General features: G+C 32.3%; 3 protein-coding genes across 4 annotated transcripts in view; 2 read left to right on the top strand and 1 right to left on the bottom strand.

Annotated features, from left to right (window-relative positions):
• Positions 1-100: 100 nt before the first annotated feature.
• Positions 101-8,892, top strand: LOC130640763 (zinc finger MYND domain-containing protein 12-like). The gene is made up of 8 exons (XM_057447302.1): positions 101-372; positions 1,844-1,988; positions 2,422-2,593; positions 3,110-3,279; positions 3,547-3,669; positions 4,620-4,743; positions 4,906-5,051; positions 8,155-8,892. Exons 1-8 carry the CDS (start codon positions 266-268, stop codon positions 8,263-8,265), a joined length of 1,098 nt encoding a protein of 365 aa, XP_057303285.1. The 5' UTR covers positions 101-265; the 3' UTR covers positions 8,266-8,892.
• A 661-nt stretch (positions 8,893-9,553) lies between these two features.
• Positions 9,554-18,457, bottom strand: LOC130640762 (Golgi integral membrane protein 4-like). The gene is made up of 10 exons (XM_057447301.1): positions 18,235-18,457; positions 18,009-18,083; positions 17,754-17,803; positions 17,592-17,645; positions 14,031-14,181; positions 13,618-13,700; positions 13,065-13,148; positions 12,864-12,909; positions 11,513-12,507; positions 9,554-10,702 (listed from the first exon to the last, which is right to left on the bottom strand). The coding sequence occupies exons 1-10, from the start codon at positions 18,407-18,409 to the stop codon at positions 10,421-10,423; spliced, it is 1,995 nt and encodes a 664-aa protein (XP_057303284.1). The 5' UTR covers positions 18,410-18,457; the 3' UTR covers positions 9,554-10,420.
• A 2,812-nt stretch (positions 18,458-21,269) lies between these two features.
• Positions 21,270-22,871, top strand: part of LOC130640759 (rho guanine nucleotide exchange factor 10-like) — a 28,371-nt gene continuing 26,769 nt past the window's right edge. The window contains exon 1 of one of the 2 annotated variants that reach the window (XM_057447299.1): positions 21,270-21,736. In XM_057447299.1, the coding sequence (XP_057303282.1) occupies positions 21,316-21,736 (421 nt within the window). In that variant the 5' untranslated portion in view covers positions 21,270-21,315. The remainder of the gene's footprint in view (positions 21,737-22,871) is intronic. The other variant, XM_057447300.1, reaches the window with a different exon arrangement.

The following is a 22,871-nucleotide window of genomic DNA, read 5'->3' as shown; positions in this document are numbered from 1 at the left end:
TGAATAAAAGAGAGTAGCCTCGTCCCCAGAGGGTTTTTGCTGTCCGTCCCCACAGGGGTATGTTTTTGCTTTGACATCAGAAACATACCTCCGGGGGGACGAGAATTAAAACCTTCAAAGAGCTTAGGGGTCGAAAATTAGCAGGGTCTTATTTTTCTTACCCTCGCTCAAGGAAAGAGCAGCAAATTCGTCGTCAAAACAGTGATGGCGGCAAGAGCTGTTGCTCACTTGTGCAAAAAAGTGTAATATAGTTATTTTTAAAATAATGACACTGAATCCTCTTGCAAATCCTAAAGGAGTTAAGCTGTGCTGTGAACTATGTTCGAAGCCAGCTTTTATATTTTGCACCAAATGTCGAGTAACCTATTACTGGTAAGTAAAGTTCGTTCTCGCCATAATATTAAAAGCTCCTTCTTCTTGTAGCTAGCTAAATCAAATATCGAATCAAAAATCAAATATGTTTTATGAAACTTACCCAAACTCATACATAGATAGGTATATAATTGATATAATATAATCAAGCTGACAAGTTAGCTAGCTAGCTAGTTACAAGAAGGAACTTTTAATAATATCATAAATAGGATGGATGTCATATTTCACATACATGGCTAGTCTCACAAATGTCGAGGTATATACCCTGTTTATTATTTCCATGAGAGGCCATAATACTTATTTTGAACTATGCAGCCCCATTTAAGGGTCCACGCTCTACCAGACAACTCCAACATTTAACAGGCCGTGCATTGTCCAGTCAGGGATAACCACAAATTAGGCTATGATAGTCTAATTAGTGTATGATAACCTATTTAGGCGATTTATCTCTCCTTATTAAACTATCAACATGGTTTTTGCTGCTTATCGCTGTTCTGTTGCATAGCCGCAATGATTTTATTAGCTAAAAACATTCTATATAGAACATACTTTTGACTCCCAGTTCTACGGACTGCGGATTGAATCCCGCTCACTGCTTGGCAGTATGTTAGTGATGAACAAAGTAGTTCTTCTTCAATAAAAATATATTTTTCTTTATTATTATCACTGTCAAAAGATATAGCGCTTAGTTTGTTTTGATTATTAACGCATGCGCTGTATTACGGCTTCTTTGTTTTACGGCCACGGTTGGTTCTGGAAAAAGGCTAAATTTCCTGCGTGCATATTTTCACATAGCCTAAATAGACTATTTCTTGTCTAATTAGCCAAAGACTTTTGGTGTATAATTTTTAGTCCCTTAAAGCAAACTATAAAAAATCTTCTTTGAAGGAAATAGGAGATGATCTCCTAACTAGTCTATAGAAAATCTCCTAACTAAGATACTATCCTAATTTGGCGAATAGCCTAATTTGCGGTTATCCCTGACTGATTGTGCCATCTCCGTAATTTTCCTTCCCTTTCCTCCTCCCACACGCCTACTATGAAGTGATCTAGCTAATAAGAAGACTCTAATCAATTGTTTTTTGAAGCTAGCTATAACCTCTTGTGTGAAATGAATTACGTACTTACTTCTAACTTAGCTAGCAAGTCAATCCATGACCATCATGTTTTACGTACGTGATTACCTAAATTGGCTCCTGTGCTAAAATGTCAATTCCACTTGATAAATAACTTTATAGTTTTTCCCATACCCACCTCTTTAACACATTATTTTGTGTACAGTCTTTAGCAAAAAAGGAATTGGCTAAAATATCCTAGTCCCATGATTTATGTCTCACAATAGTGATGTATTGATTTCCATCTAAAAGACCCATTTTAATTATTCAGGGCTTGAGTTAGAAAGATAAAGTATGCTTGCAAACTGTATCAGGATCATTTTTTTAATTGATTGAGTTTATTATGGAAATTTTAGTGATGCAGAACATCAAGCAATAGATTGGATTGGTATTCATGAAAAAATTTGTCAACTTCTAATACCCTTACGAATGCCTGTTCCCTTTATCAGTGGTTCTGAAAAAGAAAGACAATATCAAAAGCAACAGCAAAACTTAAGACAGGTAAAGAATTTATATAAACATGATTAAATGCATGTAAACATCTTGTAAAAATATTTTTTGAGATACTGTTCCTTTTTATCCCTTGTTTTTTGCTGTGATGAATTCCCAAGGTTTTATTAAAATTTTACCTGAGTGGCAACTCTAAGTAAGATAAATTTGAATCATCAATAAAGTTTTGGAAAAAATGCCTAAAATTTTTCAACAGGTTTGTTTTAAAGACCTTCAGGGCTAAAGTACACTAAATTAGCATTTACATATATTTTTTTGCATATTTACACAGCCTAAAAATCTCCACACTTTTATGAAGATATAACAAAATATAACAAAACTTGGTTCAATTTATGTCTTGCTGGGTCTTATCCCTCATATAATTTAAAGAATTCATGTTTACCAATGTTACTTTAACATTTCTAAGAAGATGTACATTGTCTAGAAACAAATGATTGAATTAACTCAAACTGCTGGTCAAAAGTTATTGTTTGAAGGGAAGTATGAGTATGCTATACCAGCTGCTATGCAATCCTTGAAATTCTCAATAGCAGTGTATGGATTGGACAGTATTCATTTGGTTCCTTCCTATCTTATCCTTGGAGAAGCATGCATTGGTAAGAATACTTTTTGAAATGTGGTGATCTCCTCAATGATTCAAATCCACATGTTTGTATGAAGTATAGTCATTCCTGCAGTTCAAACCACAAAATTGAAAACTATTATGCTTTAGTGGCAGATGAAATTTAGGAACACAACAAATAAAAGAAAAATATGTTAAGTCAGTTGCACATTAGGTGGATTTCTTAATCATAAACCAATTTAAGCTGCATTGTTGATTTGTAGCATAAATTGTGCATCCTATTTGACTCACTTTAGCTTCACACACACTACTCTTACATTTTATAACAAATTTAACCTAAAAGGTAATTTTTTGTCAGTATGGTAGATAAGAGTAGTATATATATACTAAATAGATGCAAATGGAAATTTACTACAAATTGGTATTCCTGTGCTCTTTCATAAAAGCATTTAAAATTATACACTTAAGCAGGAGTTAACATAATTTTATACAGTTAAGTTTAACTGTAAATGACGTATTATCTTTCTGTGGTTTCGATTTCTTTTTTTAGGGCTTGGCCGCCTGAAACAAGCTGAAGATTACTTATCCCAAGCTCAATGGACTGTCTTGAAAACACCTGAATGTGAAAATGATATTAAATCGAGATTGTATCGAAATCTTGGAATGATGTATGCGACACAAGGCAATGATGATGAGGCCTTGAGATATTTAGCTGAAGATGTAGGCTTTAATTTTTTTAAGCAGAGGGCTATAGCTGGTAACTGGCAACTTAGATGAGAACGGTGTATAATATTTTATAACGAGTTCCTTTGGGTACAAATGTAAATTTTAGGCGCGACTAAAGTTACGGGTCAACTTTTAATCTCGTTGTCGCAGTTTTTGTGCAACTTGTTATTTCCTTTATTCTTTTTCCTATAAACGGTACTTAATTATTTTAGAACTATGCTTCTTTTGACTTGTAAAACTGTAGCAAAATTTGTTCTTTAGATCTATCATGCGTCGTTAGCATTTGGGCCTGATGATATTCGTACGTCAGGAGGATATTTTCACATGGCAAATGTGTTTTACCGCAAAGATAAGCTTGATGTTGCATTCTCATTGTATTCACAGGTATATATGAAAACAGGGTAGTTCCGATTTAGATTTACGTGTCCCTGAAGGTATTGGTTAGGACGCTGCCGATAGTTGGTTTGAACTACTAGTATTCTTCGAGAAAGCGTCGGAAACTTCGGTTGCGACATAAATATAACGTGCGTGATCAGGCATCTGAGACGGATCGTTTACAGGACATACAACAAGGCGCCTGAAATTTCGTGCACGGCGAATTTTATTCTATGTATATCAATTTTTTTAAAGTTCTAAGTTCATTTACCTCTACAATGATAGCCGTAGTCTGTCTGTTTGTGCGTCTGTTTGGCTTTTTGTTACGGAAACACGAAATGCGATATATAAAGGACGGGTGACCCCGTGGATTTTTGCACGGGTTAACGTCTAGTCTCTATAATAATAACAGCTGTTGGAAGTGTGTTTAAAATAATAGCGGAATCACTACATTGTGCTAAGAATGCGCGAAATAGCGATACAACTTCAGAACGTGGAATTTTCCACGCGCTAACGACTAGTCTAATATTAGTGACTTCTTTAATACGAAAAATTTCATGTGAACGTTAACGGTGCCTAACTTCACTTTTTTCTCATTGTTGTGCTCGATTTTAATCGTACACGACCGCGTACCGCAATATTTTTACCCAACTCGATTTTTCGTATACAATTAAAATGAATCTTTTGTGACCTGAAATGTAACGGTTTTGTGACACGTGGAAAAAAAAATAAGGCTATCCTTTCATATTCATTTTCTATTATCCCAGGATTTTTGTTTCGTGAAATATTAAAAAGCATGAGTGTGATCTTGGCTCCCACGCTATATTTAAAGAAAGTAATACCAGAAAGATGAAATTCGTTATTGTTCAGTGTGACCGATGCAATGGTTATAATTTAAGAATGAGCTATTCTTTTTGGTTACTTTCTGCATTGTTGTAATGTACATTATCCTCTTTAAGCTGACTACTATGTGGTACGATCACCTGTTGATGTTGGTCAAACAAAGAATTCGCGTTCCACCTCCACCAACGGGGATTGGACCAGCACAAGGAACACAGCAAGACGAGGATTTTGATTTTCTTGGTAAGTCTGAAGTACGGTAACTGGCTAGACATTTATTAAAACCTCTATCGTGTAAACAGGGCTTAAGCATGATATTAATAGCAATAGTAGTAGCAATAATAGTTCTTGGATATAAAAAATGATTAATTTCGACAAGGATAATATGAGTCTTTAACTTTTTAGATGAAGCCGAGGGGGCTGAAGCTGTTCAGATTTTAAATGCAATTCTTGAAGTGCGTGAAAAGCAATCTTCCTCAACACCAAGTGTATTGCTGAAAGTTTACTTTACACTAGCCATGTTATACCTTGTGTTGCAAGACAAAACTTTAGTAAGTATCCTTCTGAGCAAAATATAATCACATTTTACTTATTTTAAGTTGTTTTTGTATATTATCGTCGAAACACCAAAAAACATTTTTCAACCCTACTTTTTTGTCGGCGTTAATCTTTGTCACTTCTTCAGAATTTCGTCATTTAGGTTCGACAAAACATTCAACCGACTAATATAATCAGGTTGCTGACTATATTAGTCGGTTGAACTAACACCAAGAATTAAAATCTAGTCCAAAGTTTGTGGACATTTTAGGACCTATTCGCGATTGATGGCATGTCTAAGAATACTTCATCATACTTCATAATTAATACGCAAAATTGTAAAAGTTAATCTTTGCAAATACGTTAAGTTGGTTAAGGCGTTCCTTTTGCGGTGTCCTAATAAAATCTATCCAAAAATTTAGATTGATCTATATTATCCGACCGCCCAATTAATTTGTCTACCCATATTTTCGTTTGCCTGAATTTTTGTCATAACTTATGGATGCCGTAAAATCTTATTGGCAGATGGTTTAAAAAATCCATTGATGGCGTCATAAATTAGGCGCGCTAGAATTAAAAGCTGATTTTTTTTACTATTATTTAATTTAGAGGTAAATTACCGAAAATTACATGTCTGCAAAATAACCCTAAAGAAAATTTAACAATAGGATTCATTTCTTTTTTTTAAAGATCTCCGCGCTGCGAAAAGAAAAAATTCTTGTAATGTGAAACATGTGCAGCTGTTCATGTACAACAAACATCGCGTTTTGTGCTGTAACGCGCAAACAAAAATCTTCAAACATTAGAAATGTTTACTAAACAATCTGTTATATAAAAAATCCCCGCGAAATTAAGGTTTCGTTGTAAACCATAAATAATGTCAAAAAATCAAAAATTATGGCATGAAATGTGGAGGTTTTATCTTTTTTACGAAATTTTTGCGGTATGAGACTGCGATATGTACTACAGTTGACTCGCAAGGGACCAGAAAATTTGTTCGAGATAGAGAAAGTTCGAGATAGGGAAAAATTGACAAAAATTTGATTTTTTCGTAAAAAACGTATTTTTAACCTTCAGTGTATCGGGAGTTGATAGAGGTCAATGAGAGATGTTAAAATGTTAATATTCAATGCACAAGACTTCTTTTAAAATAAATACATAAAATAAATTTACAGCTTCATTTAAAGAAATCGGTTATGTCTTTTTGTTTAAGTGATGCCACTCTCGATCGGAATGTTTTGGCTTCTTTGAACAGTAAACCATTTGAAAACAGCCTTGTCTATCTGCTCATAATCACAGCCTCGAACCTTTTTCGAACCAGACGCGGTTTTTTGTTCTTCCAAGCTTTGTAGGATCTTATGTTTTTTTTTCATCCAAGTTGAAATTGTATTTTTGGGGATCCCGTATTTTTCTGCTGCCTCCTTGTTTGACATTCCTTTCTCGATTTCCCGAATTATTTGACATTTTGAATTAAAGAAACGTTATTGAGTTTTCTTTTTAAAGCTGACATCTTCACCTCAAGAAGGTTTCTGGTTCAAAACACTGTAAACAATGTTTTGTGAGTGACTTTAGAATTCGAACGTCAAACATTTTCGTTCGAAAATGGAACATTTTAATTCGATTTTTAGTGTAAATAGGTTCTTAAATCCGGAAAAGTTCGAGATAGAGAGAGAAACAGTCAGACGGGACCGAGATTTTGGTTCGAGATAGAGAGGTATTCGAGATAGAGAGGTTCGAGATAAAGAGAGGAAAATAGCTTAGAGCCTACACAAATGTCCAAGGGACCGAGACTTTGGTTCGAGATAGAGAGATGTTCGAGATAGAGGGTAGTCGAGATAGAGAGAGCAACTGTATGTATATAACTAATATTTTATGACTGCGATATAAAAAGAAATAATTGATAGTTGTACAACATTTATTCAGTTCATGCATTAATTTATGGTCTTATGTAGAACTTTGCAAAAATAAGTCTTCTAGTTGCAAATTTATCCGTTGATATTTTCTATTTTTTTATTTTTATATTTATATAAAAATATTTTGATTTTTTAATACACTAGGTGAATTTATTTTAAAAACAGGTTGACTACAAATCCTTAGTTTGCATGTGCGATATTTACTTTTTATAAGTTGACCTTTCGCTCTATTAATATTCGTATATTCTATCTGTCCACGAATTCAAAGTCATGTAAAAGTAACTTAAACTACACACAAAATTCCACTTGCAATGCATTGTACGGGCTTTGTTGCGATGTGGGAACTCCTGTGGATTTTCCACAGGAAAGCGACTGTTGTTTACAAAAATACGCTAGTAGAATCCTACGTCCAAACGTTTTTAGCCGCACTTGCAATCGTCTGACTATGCGCGTTAGCATTTCCGTCAGTGTTTTTGCAGCTTTGTAAGTTGGCACGAAACTTACTTTCAAAGCCTACAACCATTTAAATTTTCGAAAATGCTTAAACTTTTGGGGCTGCGGCAAGAAGGCTTTTAGTTGACCGGAAAATAAAAACTAGAAGCAAGACTATTTTATAGCACTAGATAATTAGACCAGTCATCTGTTTGAAATGTTCTTATTGTGATACATTAAGTGGATAAATTTTGGCGTGCATTAATTTTGGCGAATTTGACAAATTTTGGCGAATTTTGCCAAATTAAATACTTGCCAAATTAAATACTCGCTAAATTTAACATAATTTACCGTTTGCAAAATTAAATGCCCGCCAAATTTTTTAAAAAAAACGTTTTTTTTTTTAATCAAAAAAAGAAAAATGTTTTTTTTTACCCCGAAAAACGAACTTTTTTTTATTTTTACAACAAGTTTTTACAACAAATACAAGTATAAAGAGGATTGTTACATGTAAATCGTGTGTTTTACGTTTATTCTTATTATAAAACATTTTAAGACTTAAAAATTCATTTCTTTGTGTCATTCGCCAAAATACCCCCCCCCCCCAAAAAAAAAAAAATTCACCAAATTAAATCCTCGCCAAATTTTATAAAATTGATAATTCACCAAATTAAATCTCCACCAAATATTCCATTTTGGTCATTCGCCAAATTAAATACTCGCCAAAATTTATCCACTTAAGGTATATAATTTTTTTTTTATTATTTTATAGGCAAAAAAGTTTTCTGAGAAAGCTACAGAAATGGCTAGTAAAGGAGTATCAATGGAAGCTGGTCAGTCACGAGTCATGATGGAAGTTCAAAAAGCTATCAAGAGTAGTTAAATAATTATGATACAACTTCTCGTGCGTTTTTATGATACAGACAGAAATTGTATATACTGAAACTTATCTTAAATATTTTAATATATATTATTTTTAACCCTGTATATGTTTATCATTTTTTACGTTATGAATGGATCTTCTACACCAACGTCGACCCCAGGGCTCTCTTATTGATATCAGTAAATTTGTACCGCACAAAGAGCCCTGGTGTCCAGGTTGGTCCTAAATTTCTTAACTTCTGTCTAGGCATGTATTTCAAGTGTGGATGGATGTTGTATCAAATTATATTGTTTTTGGTGTACAATAATAAGTTTGATTTATTAACAAAAACTAAGATAAAATAAGTTAGTAGTCATATTTTTTGTGTGTAGGTTCTTGTAACGAAATGATCATGTGATGATTCCAAGGGTTTTTGGGTAATCTAATCTTAGACAATGTTTACTCTTTTGATTTACTATAGTGGTCTGCACTGTATAGTGCACTATTTTAAAAAAAGCCGAAATCATTCCTCTTCGATGTCTGAAGTGTTTGGAACTTGTGTAACTTTATGGCGACTTCAAAGTGTAGATTTTTGTGATTATATGTGCTTTTTATTTCTCAATTTATATAGTCACGTGATATCGTTTATTTGGGTAATTATCTCTCAGATTCTGCAAAACGCCTATTGACGTCACAGCAAGACAGATATACCGTCAAGGTTGATATAGCTTTTAGTGGGGTATAAAAATACAATGTCAAAATCTGCAATGATATTACTAGGCCTTTGTTGAAAGGAAGGGAAAAAGAAACTTGAGAAGGAATCTGCATTAAAACTTTAATTTGGATCCCTTGATCACGTGTGTGCAAGTGTGCTTTTTTATGATTCTCTTTTCTCCTTCATTATCCCGTCGAATGTCACTTTTTCTTCTTTTAAGGTTTTGTTTTCTAATTAATGTCATCAACACTTTTTCCAACACGTTTGTGTCAAAACTACGATTTTATACTGTACTTCTTTATAGCGTCAAGAATTTCATGCTCCTGAAATGCTTCCAGCCTCTCGAATATTAATCTCCGTAAGGTAGCGAAATCAAAAAGTTGAGATGTCTTTGAAGTCACTACATAATTAGAAGTTGAAATTTTTGGAAATTTTTCAACATCACGGAATTTTCTGCGTCAACTTTTGCTGACGTAATAATAAGTAGCTTTTCCTAATTTCTGAAATTAGAAGAACATTTTAATTGTTTAAAACAATTTATCCCTGGTTTCCACAATTATCATCAACGCGATTGAATAAAAAAACATTTATAAATAGTTGACGTCATCTTTTCATAGGCAAATATAAATAACTTCTAAAATATTTACTAAACTTAATTTTACAAATAGATCTATGAAAATTCCAGTGTTGCAATGCGTTATAAAATTAAAACAAAACAATTCCTGGAAAGTGAAAAATTCATAAGAAAAAAACAGAGCGTCCGTAAAAACTGAAGTCACGTGAGTGCTCAATCAACTGCCCAGGGCGGATATCGAAAAAGTATTTCTCTACGTGCTAACAGGTACAAACAACGCCTATGATACTAAAACGTATTTGATTAGACAACCTTTTCAAAATATCGAAGGGGAGGGGGGGGGGGGGGCGCTTAATCAATATGGGTACACCTAATCAAGGATATACGGTAATATGCGTTTAAGGAAAACAAAAAAGTCGGCAGTTATTAAATTTTTACATATAGGTGAATATTTATCTTAAGTAAAACAGAATTAAATTTTTGGTGAGTGATTAATATTTTTGCCAACCTTTGCCGATTTTTTCCCCAGCTATCATTTTTTGCCGATTTTTCTTTTTTTTCGTTTTTTTTTTCAAATCAATATTTTGACTCTGATTTTTGCCAACTGTTTTCACCAATAAGGTAAATTACAAAGCATGCACAAACTTAAGTGCGCAATACAAAAAGAAAAAGAGAAACTCATGACGCTAGCATAACTAACGTTTTTATGCACCACTACGGGTGCATAATAAAAACGTTATGACACTCTTTTTAGCTAACAAACTGTTATTGTTCCGTAAAATTCAATCTTGGTACTCTTGAACAAAAGTATGCAATGCGTGATTTGGGTTTGGATTCGGTAAATTCGAGGTGGAGTTTAATTGGACAGCGACAGCTACTTTTTCACTTCATGTTTCTTCCTGTTCAACATCTCGCTCATCACTATCATCATCGCCACCTTGTACATTCTGTTGTCCAGCTTGATGATCAAGATTCTGATCCCCATTCTCGTCATCTTCAAGCGTGACACCTTTCACATCCATTCTTTCATCTTTGTTGTTGTTCGCTTCAAATTTATTCTGAATCATTGGTTTGTTCAATTGCGAAAGCTTATTTTCATCATTTTCATTTGAGATATCTTTCTGCTCATATACGCCGGTTTTTTTATTAACGAAATCGTCCTTGCTTTTCTAAATAGAGAAATATAAAACAAAAAAACAACAAACAAACAATATCAAGAGAGAAATAGAGATCAGCCGTAAAAATAAGGGCGAAGAGATTTACTTAAAGAGTACGATAAAAATACTAGAAAATTATTACATATCAGGTTTCCACTTATACTCCATTTGCGTGTGATCACCGCATATTTTTTAGTACGCACGAAATTTACTATGAAAAAATAGTCAGGCTGGCGTCAACAACAATTAGCATGTTTCAACAAAACCAACACCTGAAATTCTATGTCCGTTGTAAACATTTACAAGTCAACTTTTACATGTTTAAATTTCGCGACTATGTCATAGAAACAACCAATGTGGCGGTTAAATTCGGAATTAGGCGTGCTATTAGAAAATTATTTTAATCGCAGAATTTTTTGCAAATTTTGTGAAAAATTGACATATTCGCCAAATTAATTGCCATGAAAAAAGTGTTATTTTGCCTGATTTTCAAAAATAAATTATAAAACTTTTGATTAACTGATTTGCGAAATAATTCTGTCGAAAATAATCTAGGGGAAGCTGAATGTCAAGTATTAAGTAATTCCAAGTTTTATATCATATTTAAAATGCATGTTTTGTTCCAAATCTTATGTAAATTTACCTTTCATTCTTATCTGTTTCTTTGTCAAATAGACAAATAGCTGAAGGGAATGACAGACAGAGAAAAACAGACAGAGAGACAAGCAGACAGAGACAAACAGAGAGACAGGCAGCACACAGAGAGACAGACAGACACATAGAGACAGACATAGAGACATAAAATCATACAATTAAACTAACCATTATTCTCGGGCGAAGAAACTTCTTGAAAAGACCAGGCATACGTTTATTCGGAATGGGCATTTGTTGTTTCGGGGCTATCATCATCTGCGCTATAGGTTTTACCTTGTTTTCTTCATTGGCTATATCTTTGGAGGGTGGTTTTAATTGATTAACTCTAGCTTTCGCTTCTAAAGCCTGTACATTTTTAGGTTCTTTAAGGTCTTTTAATGTATAGTCTGTATCGGAATTAAATTTTATTTTCTGTCCTCCATCGATCAACCCACCAATTTTCTTTATTGGTCGAATGTTTCTGTCCTCTCTGATTTTTTGGTTTTCTTCTTCAAAATGATCATCTTTCTGCGCGATGGGTTGTATAGTTGACTGATATAAAGATTGTTTTTCTTGTGTTTCTTCTTGTTGCGCCTGTGCTAACGGGCTTAACTTATCTTTATCATCGCTGGCAAGTTGACGGTACCGGCTGTTTTCTTTGATAGTCGGTTCTTCGTCTTTTCCTCGTATTATTTCGTTAACTACGTACCTATTATTCCCGTACTTTTTTCTGATGACGTCATCTTCAGTCAATTTCGAAGTTTCTTCTTTAACGGTTTTCTCGTCATCACTACCTTGATGGTCATATTTTCTTGCTCCAGGTAAACCGTCTTTAAATAATTGTCTTTGTTTATTTATAAACTGATTGGCATTGCTCTCTAATACTTCGTCTCGGTTTCTCTCGCTGACTGAATTATCAAGTCCTTGAGGTTTTTTTTCGGTTACTCCGGCAAAAACTCGTTTAACAATCGAGTCATCTGCAGGAACCGATGCTACAGTTGACATAGTCTCGCTATTTGATGGTTTTAAACCATTATCTTTAGGTAATGAATTTACATCACGTGTATCCTCTAATGCACGGTCATTTTTTGAGGATGTCAGATTTTTCGAAATATTTTCCAACTCATCAAGCTTAGCATCATCCCGATCCAACTGATCTGGAGTGTTTTTCTTATCTCCGGTACCTGAAATGTAAGATTTGCTACAGAAATAGGATAAAGACGAAAGCTTGTTTGCACAACACCCTTTTTTCTTTATACGCATGAAATATTTAAAACTTGGTATTTTTAAGCATAGGCCAGACTCGATTTCTTTTAACATTTTTCTCCGAAATGCACAGCCGTAGCAAGGCCTACGCTTTATTAAGACATAAATTGCATCGAACATAGACAATTTTAACAGTCAATTTTGCCAAATTTTTTAGTGGCCATAGGGTCAACCATTGTAGCTTCTCAGGTACACTATAAATCATAAATTTGTTTTTTTAAAAATGTATTAAAATGAAACTTAATAAAATGAAGTGATAAAGTATCAAACATACGTGTGTAGTTATTACTTGAGCCAAATCTACAAACAGTAAGTTCATTCTAAAAAGAAAAATATAAAATATAAAGTGAAAACACACAAAACAACAACAACAATAAAACACCACAACCACCACCACCATCAACAATAACAACAACAACAATAACAATAACAACCGCGACAACAACAACAACAACAATAAAATAAAACAACTTACTTTGACATTTCGTACTTCTTTAGCGTATAACTTCACTCGGTCTTGATATTGCCGCGCAAGCTCGGTAACTTGTTCCAAGCGATCCTAAAACGACAAGTCCAACAAAGAATAAGTGCCTCTCGTAAGTTAGTTAGTGAAAGTAGATGTGCATATTAAAGAAAAAGAAAATTAAATCTAAATCTTATTTTACTCTTTTTTTTAACTAATCCATCATAATTTCGTTTCTTCCATTATAACAAATTAATGAGATTCAACATCGAGGAAATTTCTTACAGTTCTTAAGAACCTCTCATTCGTAAAATACTCGAGCAAATAAATACATGGCAAGAAAATGGAATGCTTTTGCCTCTGATCATAACAAAGGATCATTAAAAGTGTACTCCTGTTCATGTTTTATTGAGGTGCTTTTTTTTTCAAAAATCCAAAAAAGAATCATCTGCGTTCATTAATATCATTAATTACCTGCAAAATGTATTTCTATAATCTGGAAAATTATTTACCCGCAAAAATTGTAATCATGAAGGTACGCTTAAAGTAATAGACCCAAACTTACCACAGTGCTTTTGTAGTTTTCTTCAAAACGTTTCGCTAATTCTTGGTACTGGACTCTTTGATTATATAACTCTTGCACTCGACCTAAATGCAAATTTCAAACAATAACCAAACAAAAGATGTGTTTATGTAAACTTTCAGTAATTTGCAGCAACAAAAAAGGACATTTTATTAAACCAAATTAATGACTTCTGTGAACTTTTGGTTCCAAAAAAATATTTTGATTACAGGGCCCCAATTAATAACAATTTATGTTTTAAATTGACGGTAGCCACCCTGTAAATATTTTTAAATAAATAAAATAAATAAATATATAAATACTGTTATTTAGTGCTGAATTTTTTAAAAAAATAAAGACTTTAGTCCTGTCTAAACCTTAGTTGCCTATAAAAAAAAGTATAAGGAACTATTTACTTTGCAGACTGATCGATTCGCTATCTTTGGAATCCTTTAACTTTCTATAATCTTCTTTATATTCAGCAGACAGGCGAGTATGTTCGCTGCTCAGTCTTGAATAAGTTTGCTGCAAAGCAAGGTAGTTCTGCTTCATTTCTTCATGGTTGGCCTGAATGAACCGAAAATATCACACGTCAAAAATCTCAGCGAATCGACAACACCAAGTGCACATTTAAAAAAGTTTATTTACACAAATTACAGAATTCGTCTCACAATAAATATTCTTTTTTCATTTCCCAATGTTTTCTCTACAAAATATCAATCTTTTATTGGGTAAAAAGTTAATTTAATATGACGTAGTGCATTTGATGCGTCCTAATGACTCAACGTGTCACTAAAATCACCTTCCATCTTTGCTTCTTATGTCTGATCAAAACAGAAATGCTCTATACAATATAAACAAAACAACGGTCCACATTTTTGCATCCTGGTCTGGTTAAACTCGGTACACATGCTTCAAGTGTTTACCTGGCTATATGTTATTTTGATGGAATTAATTTTCATAAAAAAAATATTTAATTTTTTGCGACGTTACCACGTCCATTTTTTCGATGAGGTTTTATTCTCGATTAACATCCTTTCAAGGACTTGTATGTAGCAGATATACACATATTTTATAAAAAATCAATTACTTAAAAACTTCAAGAACTTAAAAAATTAGTTAAAAAGACTTTTTAAATTTCTTAAAAAGCTCTTTCCGTTCTCAAGATATTCACCTTTAAAGAATCTCAGATTTAATTATGTGCATTAATTATGATGTCATATTTAAGTAATAGCACAATTTTGACATTTTGTGTCATCAGTAATTTTAGACCTGTTACAGAATATGCATTCAAATTTTATCAATGTAGATATTATAAAGGTGAATTGATTAACATAATTTTTTTGTCAAAATGACACTTGTTTGTTCGTCTTATAGGCCTTTTAATTTTTGCTGATGACTCAAAACTCAAAATCTGCAACTTGGTTTGCAATTTAATTTTCTGGGTAAGCTTGTAATAACCCTATATATGTTCACTTACAAAATTTGATGGAACCCAACAGGCAGATCAAATTAAAAAAAGACTTGTTATCCAACTTTTTAAGCTCTATAATATAAGTCCAACATCATTTTGTACATTGGGGGTTCCTTTAAAGGGAACCAAATATATAAAATGATGTTGGACTTATATTATAGAGACTAAAAAGTTGGTCTTTTTAAATTTTTTAAAAAGCTCTTTTCGTTTTAAGATATTAACATTTAAAGAATTTCAGATTTAACTATGATGCATAAATTATGATGTGATAGTTAAGGAATAGCAAGTTTTGATATCTTCTGTTATCAGTAATTTTGGACCTGTTAGGGATGTACAAACTTTATTAACGCATAGATTAATAAAGGTGAATTGATTAATATAATTTTTTTGCCATAATTATTTAATTTGCCATATTGTTTGTTCGTTCCAGGCTCGTCCCAATAACTTGGAACTGTAACTTGCTTGAAGGACTGATGTACTTTCTAATTTTCGTCTCTAATTTTTTTTTTCTTTTTGTTCGAGAGTGAGTAGAAGTATTTCAAATTGTATTCGAAATAGAGAGAAGAAAATAATTTTGTCCAATCAGAAGGTGCAAAAATTGCTGACAGATCAATAATGCCAAAATAAATCTTAAGAGATATGGTGCCTGCTCCATAATGCGAAACCTCTACTGCAGAAACTTTAGAAAGTAAAATAACTTGAGTAAAACTTTCTAAGATACTGAATAATGTAACAAGAATAAAGATATGAGCCTTATTGTCAAAAGTTTTTCGTTTACTTCATTTCAGCGGGAACAAATAATATCAATTCGTTAATTTAAATTAAAAACAATAGACATCAGTAGAAAATAAATAGTATGTCTGATTCCTTCGTTGCATTTGTTTTCAACAATGGATGAGGTTTCTTCTTAAATGATGACACTTGCAAGCTCAATATTTAATATTAAATAAATTATCACTTCATTCCTAAGAAATCACATAAACTTGACTACTAGGCCCTTTTCCCTGTTTCTTATAAAAAATATATGTGTAAAATAACCAGTGATGAAGTTAACGTTTTTTTTATTGCATAATATAGTTCTATATAAATCAAAGGGGAAAATTACGAAAGCTAATATGCGTGAAGAATCTTTTTCTAAATTGTGCGAAACTGTTTTTCGAAATAGTAAAAATGTTATTCGAAATGGTGAAAATGTTATTCGAAATAGTGAAAATGTTTGCTAAAATAGTAAAAATGTTATTCAAAATAGTAAAAATGTTATTCAAAATGGTGAAAATGTTTGCCGAGAAATAGTGAAAATGTTTCCAGAGAGATGATGAAAATGTTTCTCTAAATAGAACTGGGACGAATACAGGTTTGGTGCCGAGTATAATGGTGGTACCCTAAAGTTCCCCTTTTTAGCGGGAAAAGTAAAGTAAAGAGAATGAAATAGACAGTCCAGGGAATAGTCCATGGACATTGTCCTTTAGCTTTATTATATATTCATCATGTTTTGCTCTGAGTGTGGATTGCAGTTGACTGGAAAATTTTGTGGTCATACTTCAACTACTTGATTGATTTTCTGGGAATGTCGCCACATAAGAACTTCAACTCTGCCAAGTATTTGTATACCGTAATTTTTATCCCATGCGGGAAATAAAAATGAACTTCTCTTTTTGTTACTTCTTTTTAGAGTTAAATGATTTCATATTTGCTCATGTTGAATCGCTATTGACACTTTCTCCAGTAATAACTGCTAGGAAGTTTAAAGGAGTGAGAAATCGTTTTTCGTTAAAGTCTGTTTTCCAATAGGTAGCGAAGCCATCGTTTATTTTGAAACACTATATTTTGATTGATTAGCGTCCTGAATCTGTGGCGCAAAAGTAAAAACTTGTTCCAACAATAGTTTGCTGGGCGGGGCTGTGTGCACTGGGTATATAAGGGCAAGTCTCTAACTCTGTAATTTTGCTAAAATAGCTAATTTTTTATTAATTCACCTACCAAATACCAATTCAGTTGTATTTTCTGAAAATTAAAAGAGATGAGGTCTTGTACCTTGTTACTATAAGCCTTTTTACGCTTTGTGGTCATAGCCTTTCGCTGTGTTCTTGTGGCTGATACAAGATATAAAATACCCTGGAAATACGGTTAGGGTCATGTATTTTGAAAAATATTTTCTCTTTTTTCTGGAAACATTTTTACCATTTCAAAAAAAGATTTTTTTATTTTTTGGAAGAGATTTACACCATTTTGAAAAAAATTTTCACCATTTTGAATAGGATTTTCACCATTTCGAAAATGATTTTCATGATTTTGAAGGAGATTTTCACTTATTTCAGGAAAGTATTTTTGCACCTATTGGCTTCAGTAGAAAATAGTGTAAATCATCTTTAAAAAAAGGATCTGAATTATTGTGAAAATTAATTTTGTGAATAGTGAAACTAATTTTTTAAGAAACTAATTGATGTAAAACTGATAAAACAATAGTCTCATTGCGAAGACTTAGTAATAAACCAACACTTACTTTCGCCATCTTATAATCTGTATCCAGTGCATTGAATCTGTTCATTGCCTCATGCTAAAACCATAAAAAGGTGCATTACAATAGGTCGAACCTACAACAAAAGCTGCCCTTATGACATTATATACGAAACATGCAGTGGTCTACAACTGTTTACATACATACCTTTGTTTTTGTTAAATTGTGTGTAAACATTTCCACCTTAACCATTAATTCTAAAAAAGGGAAATTTCCTTAATATATGAGATTCACTTGGTATATTTCTGAATGTACAGCTTAGTATGAACGTAAACTTTTATAATAAAAAGATTCAACATGTTTAAATTTACTCTAGAAATTCACAGACAATGTAAAAACTCAAATTATAGAAGAATTAAATGATCTTAATCTCTTTTTCAAATTATGTAAATATATAGTTACCTTGCTTTGTCTCTTTATGATTCTCCCGTTCATTTTTTAACGCATCTTCTAGTTTCGATGTGTGCTGGTACACAACTGAAAAAAACAATCAAAGAAATTATGACTAACTTGTACTTAAAAACATACCACATGCTTTAAGACAGTTATACCATTACCATACCAAACTTGCATTAAAAAACATATCCTATAATAAGGTTATTATAGTTAAATTATGTAAACTATATACCTTTAAGTTGTTCTCGTAAAGTTTTGCCATTTCTTATTTGTTTCCTCAGCTCTCTTTCCTTTCGGTCAACCGTTTCTGTCAAATCGCTCATACTGTAATAACAGTAACAAAGCAACAACAAGCCACCAATGGAAATTAGAAGCACGCCTGTATTTCCTCTCCTGTACAGGCTCATTTTAGCAAAGAAGTTTATTTACATATTCTCTAAAAAAATAAGAACTTATCATTGCAGTTAATATCAACTTAACTGGAATTCTTAGGTTTTTTCGCATTTATTAAATATTATAATCTGACAAATTTTTAAGTCTCATTAATAATTGAACAGAATTTAAAGGAATGTGGAAATAATGTTAAACTGATGTTAAACTAATGCTTGATTTTTTAAAGCTCTTTTTTAACAAGTTTTTCAAGATTTTTAGACTTTATAATAGGCATAAACTATAATGTCACATGTGAGTAATGCAGCCTAGAACTGTCAAGGAAAATGGATTTGAACTCTACCAATGTAAAGGTATTGTGAATCAATTCAAACATGTCCATTTTGATATAAATTAATTCATTTATGTAAAAATGGCACTTGTTTGCTCATCCCAGGCCTCTTAATTATAGGGTAACTTTAAGATCTTTACATAAGATAATACAACGGTCTGTTGTTTATATTATCTATATTATTTATATTATGTATAAACTTTATCCACATTCAGCATTTACAGTATCTTTTGTTTTGCTGTCATACTTTTCTTGCTGAACGTGACAGATTAGAAAGATGTAGCCAATCTTTAAATGTCATTGTTTACCAATTTTCAAATGGACTGTTAGCCTTTTGATTACAAAATGCATTCTAAAAAAAGCATTTCTATCGCGTTTTAAAAATTTATAAACAAATGGTTTAACATTGCTGTTTGTGATTAAAAACAAAAGATACTTAAATCTTGGTTAAATTTTATTTGACAACTACAGCAATTAAATATAACAATAAGACAAACGGACTTCACATGAGCTAATTAAATTTCGCAAACAAGACATGAACTCTATTGTTTTCAACATGCAAAAATAGCTAATAGCTAATGTATTTAACAATAGGTTAACAATAACAATGAAAGTTTTGCTCTACTGAAAGCTCATCAAAGGTGATAACTATCGCGTACAGTACCTCTCGAATGTAACTTTACATGTAAGAGTTCATTCGCTGCCAGTTTTCTGGTTGTTCTGTTGGTTCGCTGTTGACTCTTGGTCTTAAATAGTTGTGTACATTTTCAGCAGCAAGCTCTTCTTTTGGCTTTGGCGTTTGCGTGGCAGGAAAAAGATGGGCTGTTAGGTGAAGCAAAGTAATTATCAGTTCATTAATTATGACTTGATAATAGTTTATAACCCCAACAATGTTTCCAAGAGAAGAAATCCATGGGAAAAGACTTTCCTTCACCAAATCCTAGCATTTTTTGTCTATCATGCCAATGTCAGAGTCAAAGAGCTTACCGCTGAAAAGTAAACAAATAACGTCATACTGGAATCAATCTATAGACCGCTTGTTTGCTGTTGGTTCTCTGATCATTCTGTGAATACTGATAGTTACCTGTTTTAGTCCTTACAGGCAATATTAGGGTAGATGATAAGAATAATAAGGTCATGGTGTATACTTTTAAAAAATTATTGCATCCGCCTGCTGATTGCTGCTGACGGCTAGTAAACGCTGGTTTCAACATAAAAAATGGCAAGCTGGCTGCTAAATTTCCTTTCAACCAAACCTCAGTAAAAATCTACTTAACAAACTTCCTGACATACCAGCGATATATACAAAAAAAATTGCAAGTATCATGCAAAAATCAATCACTGCTGCGTAGCTAAAGCTACATGACAAAGAGCAGGAAGTGTGAGTGAATGAAATCCAGAAGTGGTTCTTGATTTGTTTTGTTTTGACATATGAGAACACTGCGTGGCAAAAGCGCTGGTGGTCTCACTTAGCTAGAGCGTATAAGTCTTAATTTTTGATAAAGAGACCGGGACAGCGAAGCCATATACTTTTGATTACCCCGCAGGAAAAGTAAACAAGTTTCATATTGGTTCGGATTTGCAAATTGCATGTCAGTCAGAAATTTTTATTTATTTTAAAATTTCCTAGCTCGCTAACTAACTTTTCTAATATTTTTAGGAAATCCTGTTGTTGTATTGGGTTTTATTTAAATTTAAAAGCGAGACTCAATTTTGTTTGGACTTTCCTTTATTGTTGGAGCTGTTGCCTGTTGCATAATAGTTGGCAGAAGGTGGCAAAAGGGGGCAGAAACCGCACCCCCACCCCTTACTCTATTTTGAAAATACCCCCACCCTTATTAAAAGGACCCAAAACCCCTCTTATTCTGAGAGTAGTTCTCGTATTATTATGAGGTCAAGCTATTATCTTTATCCTACAGATACGTAACACAAAAAAAGAAAACCCTAATAATTTGAACTCATATTCGAAAAAATCAGAAACTATTTATGTTGTTGTTGTTCTTAAAAAATATATATATGTAGCCTACCCAAAAAGGGATGTTAATTAGTTACAACAAATTGATAGTGATAAATAGAAAACTGAAACAATACGAAAAATGAGCAATTGCTGTTTCACCTGTTTAACGCTAAATTCTCCTGGTGGAAATGTCACTTGGTAAAGCTTTCGGTTGAGAAAAAACACGGACGTTTTACGGTTAAACTCTTACAGAAGAAGCTTTGATTAAACAAGAACTAAAAACCTGTGATTGTTTCAAAAGTGTCATGATGTTTGTCAACTGGGAGAATTAAATCTGTCTTACTTATAGTAGATAATCTAAAAAGCAATAAAGAGCAGCCCCAACCTTTTTACCACGGCCCCCTATTTTGCTCAACCTCAACCCTTTTTACTGGGGACCAATTTGTACAAAATTGAAGAAAGTCAAGGGGTTCCAACTATGTGTTGCCTGTTACACCTGTTACTTGTTTTTTTATTTATAGCTATATTTATTGTTCAATTTTTATGTTAGATGGTGTTGTGTGCTAGTTTATATTTATTAAATGTTTAGTAAAACCTAACTGCGCTTTATGTGCTAGTATATAATTAAGAAAAAGATGAGCATCTTTTACGACGATAAAATAGTCACTGAGGAAGATGTTTATGATGTAACTCATACCTCTCAAAGTACTAACCCTGTTAACAAGACTGACAAATCAGATACACAGAATAATAATGTTGAAAATAGTCTTTATGAAGTTGTGCATGAAGCAGATGCAAATATTAAACATACCACTTCAATATCACATGTGAGAAAAAGCCGTGACTTTGGTGAGCTTGGAAATTGTGGCATGGGTATGCGTGATAGTTTAATTGCATTCAAAGAGGGTGTTCCTGGCGTTTATAGTGGATATAGATTGGCGCATAATAAATTAAGGAGAAAAAGTGCTCCAGTACTCAATGAACATACTAAAACATCACCTATTAGACCACCTAGAACTAACAGACCAAAAAGTTCATCACAATTAGCAGTAATTTGTAAGTTCTACTAACATTTTATTAACTTATTACATTTATTATCATCGTTTCACATTTTATACGAACTGAAACGATGATGATCGTTTTAAAATGCATTATCATCTTTTCAAATCTTTTAAGATTGTTTGATAAAACATACCTAAAGCAACTTAAAGCGATTTGAAAACGATTGTAATTTATTTTGTTTTTTAAATTCAAAATGATACAAAGTGGAAGCAAATGGGACACAAATAGGATACGATTAACAAACAATTTTGAAACTATTTTAAAATAAATCTAGAAACAAAATTTGAAACAAATTCTGAAAGGAATTGTTTTCCAAAAGCAATTAAAAAACAATTAGAAACGTAATGAATTTATTATATACGTGAAACTATTTTTAAACATTCCTTTCTCACTTTCTCACAAAATTTTGTGCAAGATTGGGAAACGATTCTATATATGAAACAATTTTCAATAAACGAATGGATTTAAAACTATTTTTAAAATGATGGTGGAGACAACTCCTATTGTACATTGTTGTGGACTTTAAGTTGTGGACTATATATATATTCCCTGAAAAATTAAATTGGCTTACTTTTTTTCTTTGCCCTTAAATAATTGCAGTTTATTATCAACAAGGCATATTTTTAGTTTTTTATAAAATTATAGCTCTCTAAATTAAACAAAACACACATTGCCAAAAAAATTGGCAATAATTTGCTCATGCAAAAATAAAAGAAGATAAAAAATATAAAGCAAGAATACATGCATGAAGTACATGCTAAAAAGAGCTCCTTTGTCATAAAAAAGCAGCTAAAAATTAGGAGCTTATTTTTAATGTGCCTCCCATGGAAGTAACAAAACATTTACTAATAAAAAATATCAGTAAAAATCATTCGAAAATAGTTGTATATATCTATATTTTAATTGCATAATTTAAAAAATTTAAGAACCATTTTTGGGTAAATTAAATTATTGTAAAAGTGCTAATAATGTATTTATTATATATGTTGTTTTTTCTGCCATTCATTCATAAATCAAATATTTCTTCTACATTAATATTTATTATACAATTGTATTATTGTGCACTCTTTGTTGTTGCAGTCTAATGAATTCTTCCTATTGCAGTTTTTTATTCATAAACTTTCAAAAG

Source organism: Hydractinia symbiolongicarpus, chromosome 4 (genome assembly GCF_029227915.1).
Source record: "Hydractinia symbiolongicarpus strain clone_291-10 chromosome 4, HSymV2.1, whole genome shotgun sequence".
NCBI classification, from domain to species: Eukaryota; Metazoa; Cnidaria; class Hydrozoa; order Anthoathecata; family Hydractiniidae; genus Hydractinia; species Hydractinia symbiolongicarpus.
The sequence above is the reverse complement of the archived record's forward strand: the minus strand, read 5'-3'. Positions and strand labels throughout refer to the sequence as shown.

What these genes read in the sequence shown, in the direction of transcription:
- LOC130640763 (XM_057447302.1), top strand. Translation starts at nt 266, where the DNA reads ATGACACTGAATCCTCTTGCAAATCCTAAAGGAGTTAAGCTGTGCTGT. An exon ending in AACAGCAAAACTTAAGACAG is followed by an intron (nt 1,989 to 2,421) that starts GTAAAGAATTTA and finishes TACATTGTCTAG; the next exon opens with AAACAAATGATTGAATTAAC. An exon ending in TGAGATATTTAGCTGAAGAT is followed by an intron (nt 3,280 to 3,546) that starts GTAGGCTTTAAT and finishes TTTGTTCTTTAG; the next exon opens with ATCTATCATGCGTCGTTAGC.
- LOC130640762 (XM_057447301.1), bottom strand. Translation starts at nt 18,409, where the DNA reads ATGAGCCTGTACAGGAGAGGAAATACAGGCGTGCTTCTAATTTCCATT. An exon ending in TTTACGAGAACAACTTAAAG is followed by an intron (nt 18,084 to 18,234) that starts GTATATAGTTTA and finishes TGTTTTTTTCAG; the next exon opens with TTGTGTACCAGCACACATCG. An exon ending in AAAACTACAAAAGCACTGTG is followed by an intron (nt 13,149 to 13,617) that starts GTAAGTTTGGGT and finishes TTGTCGTTTTAG; the next exon opens with GATCGCTTGGAACAAGTTAC.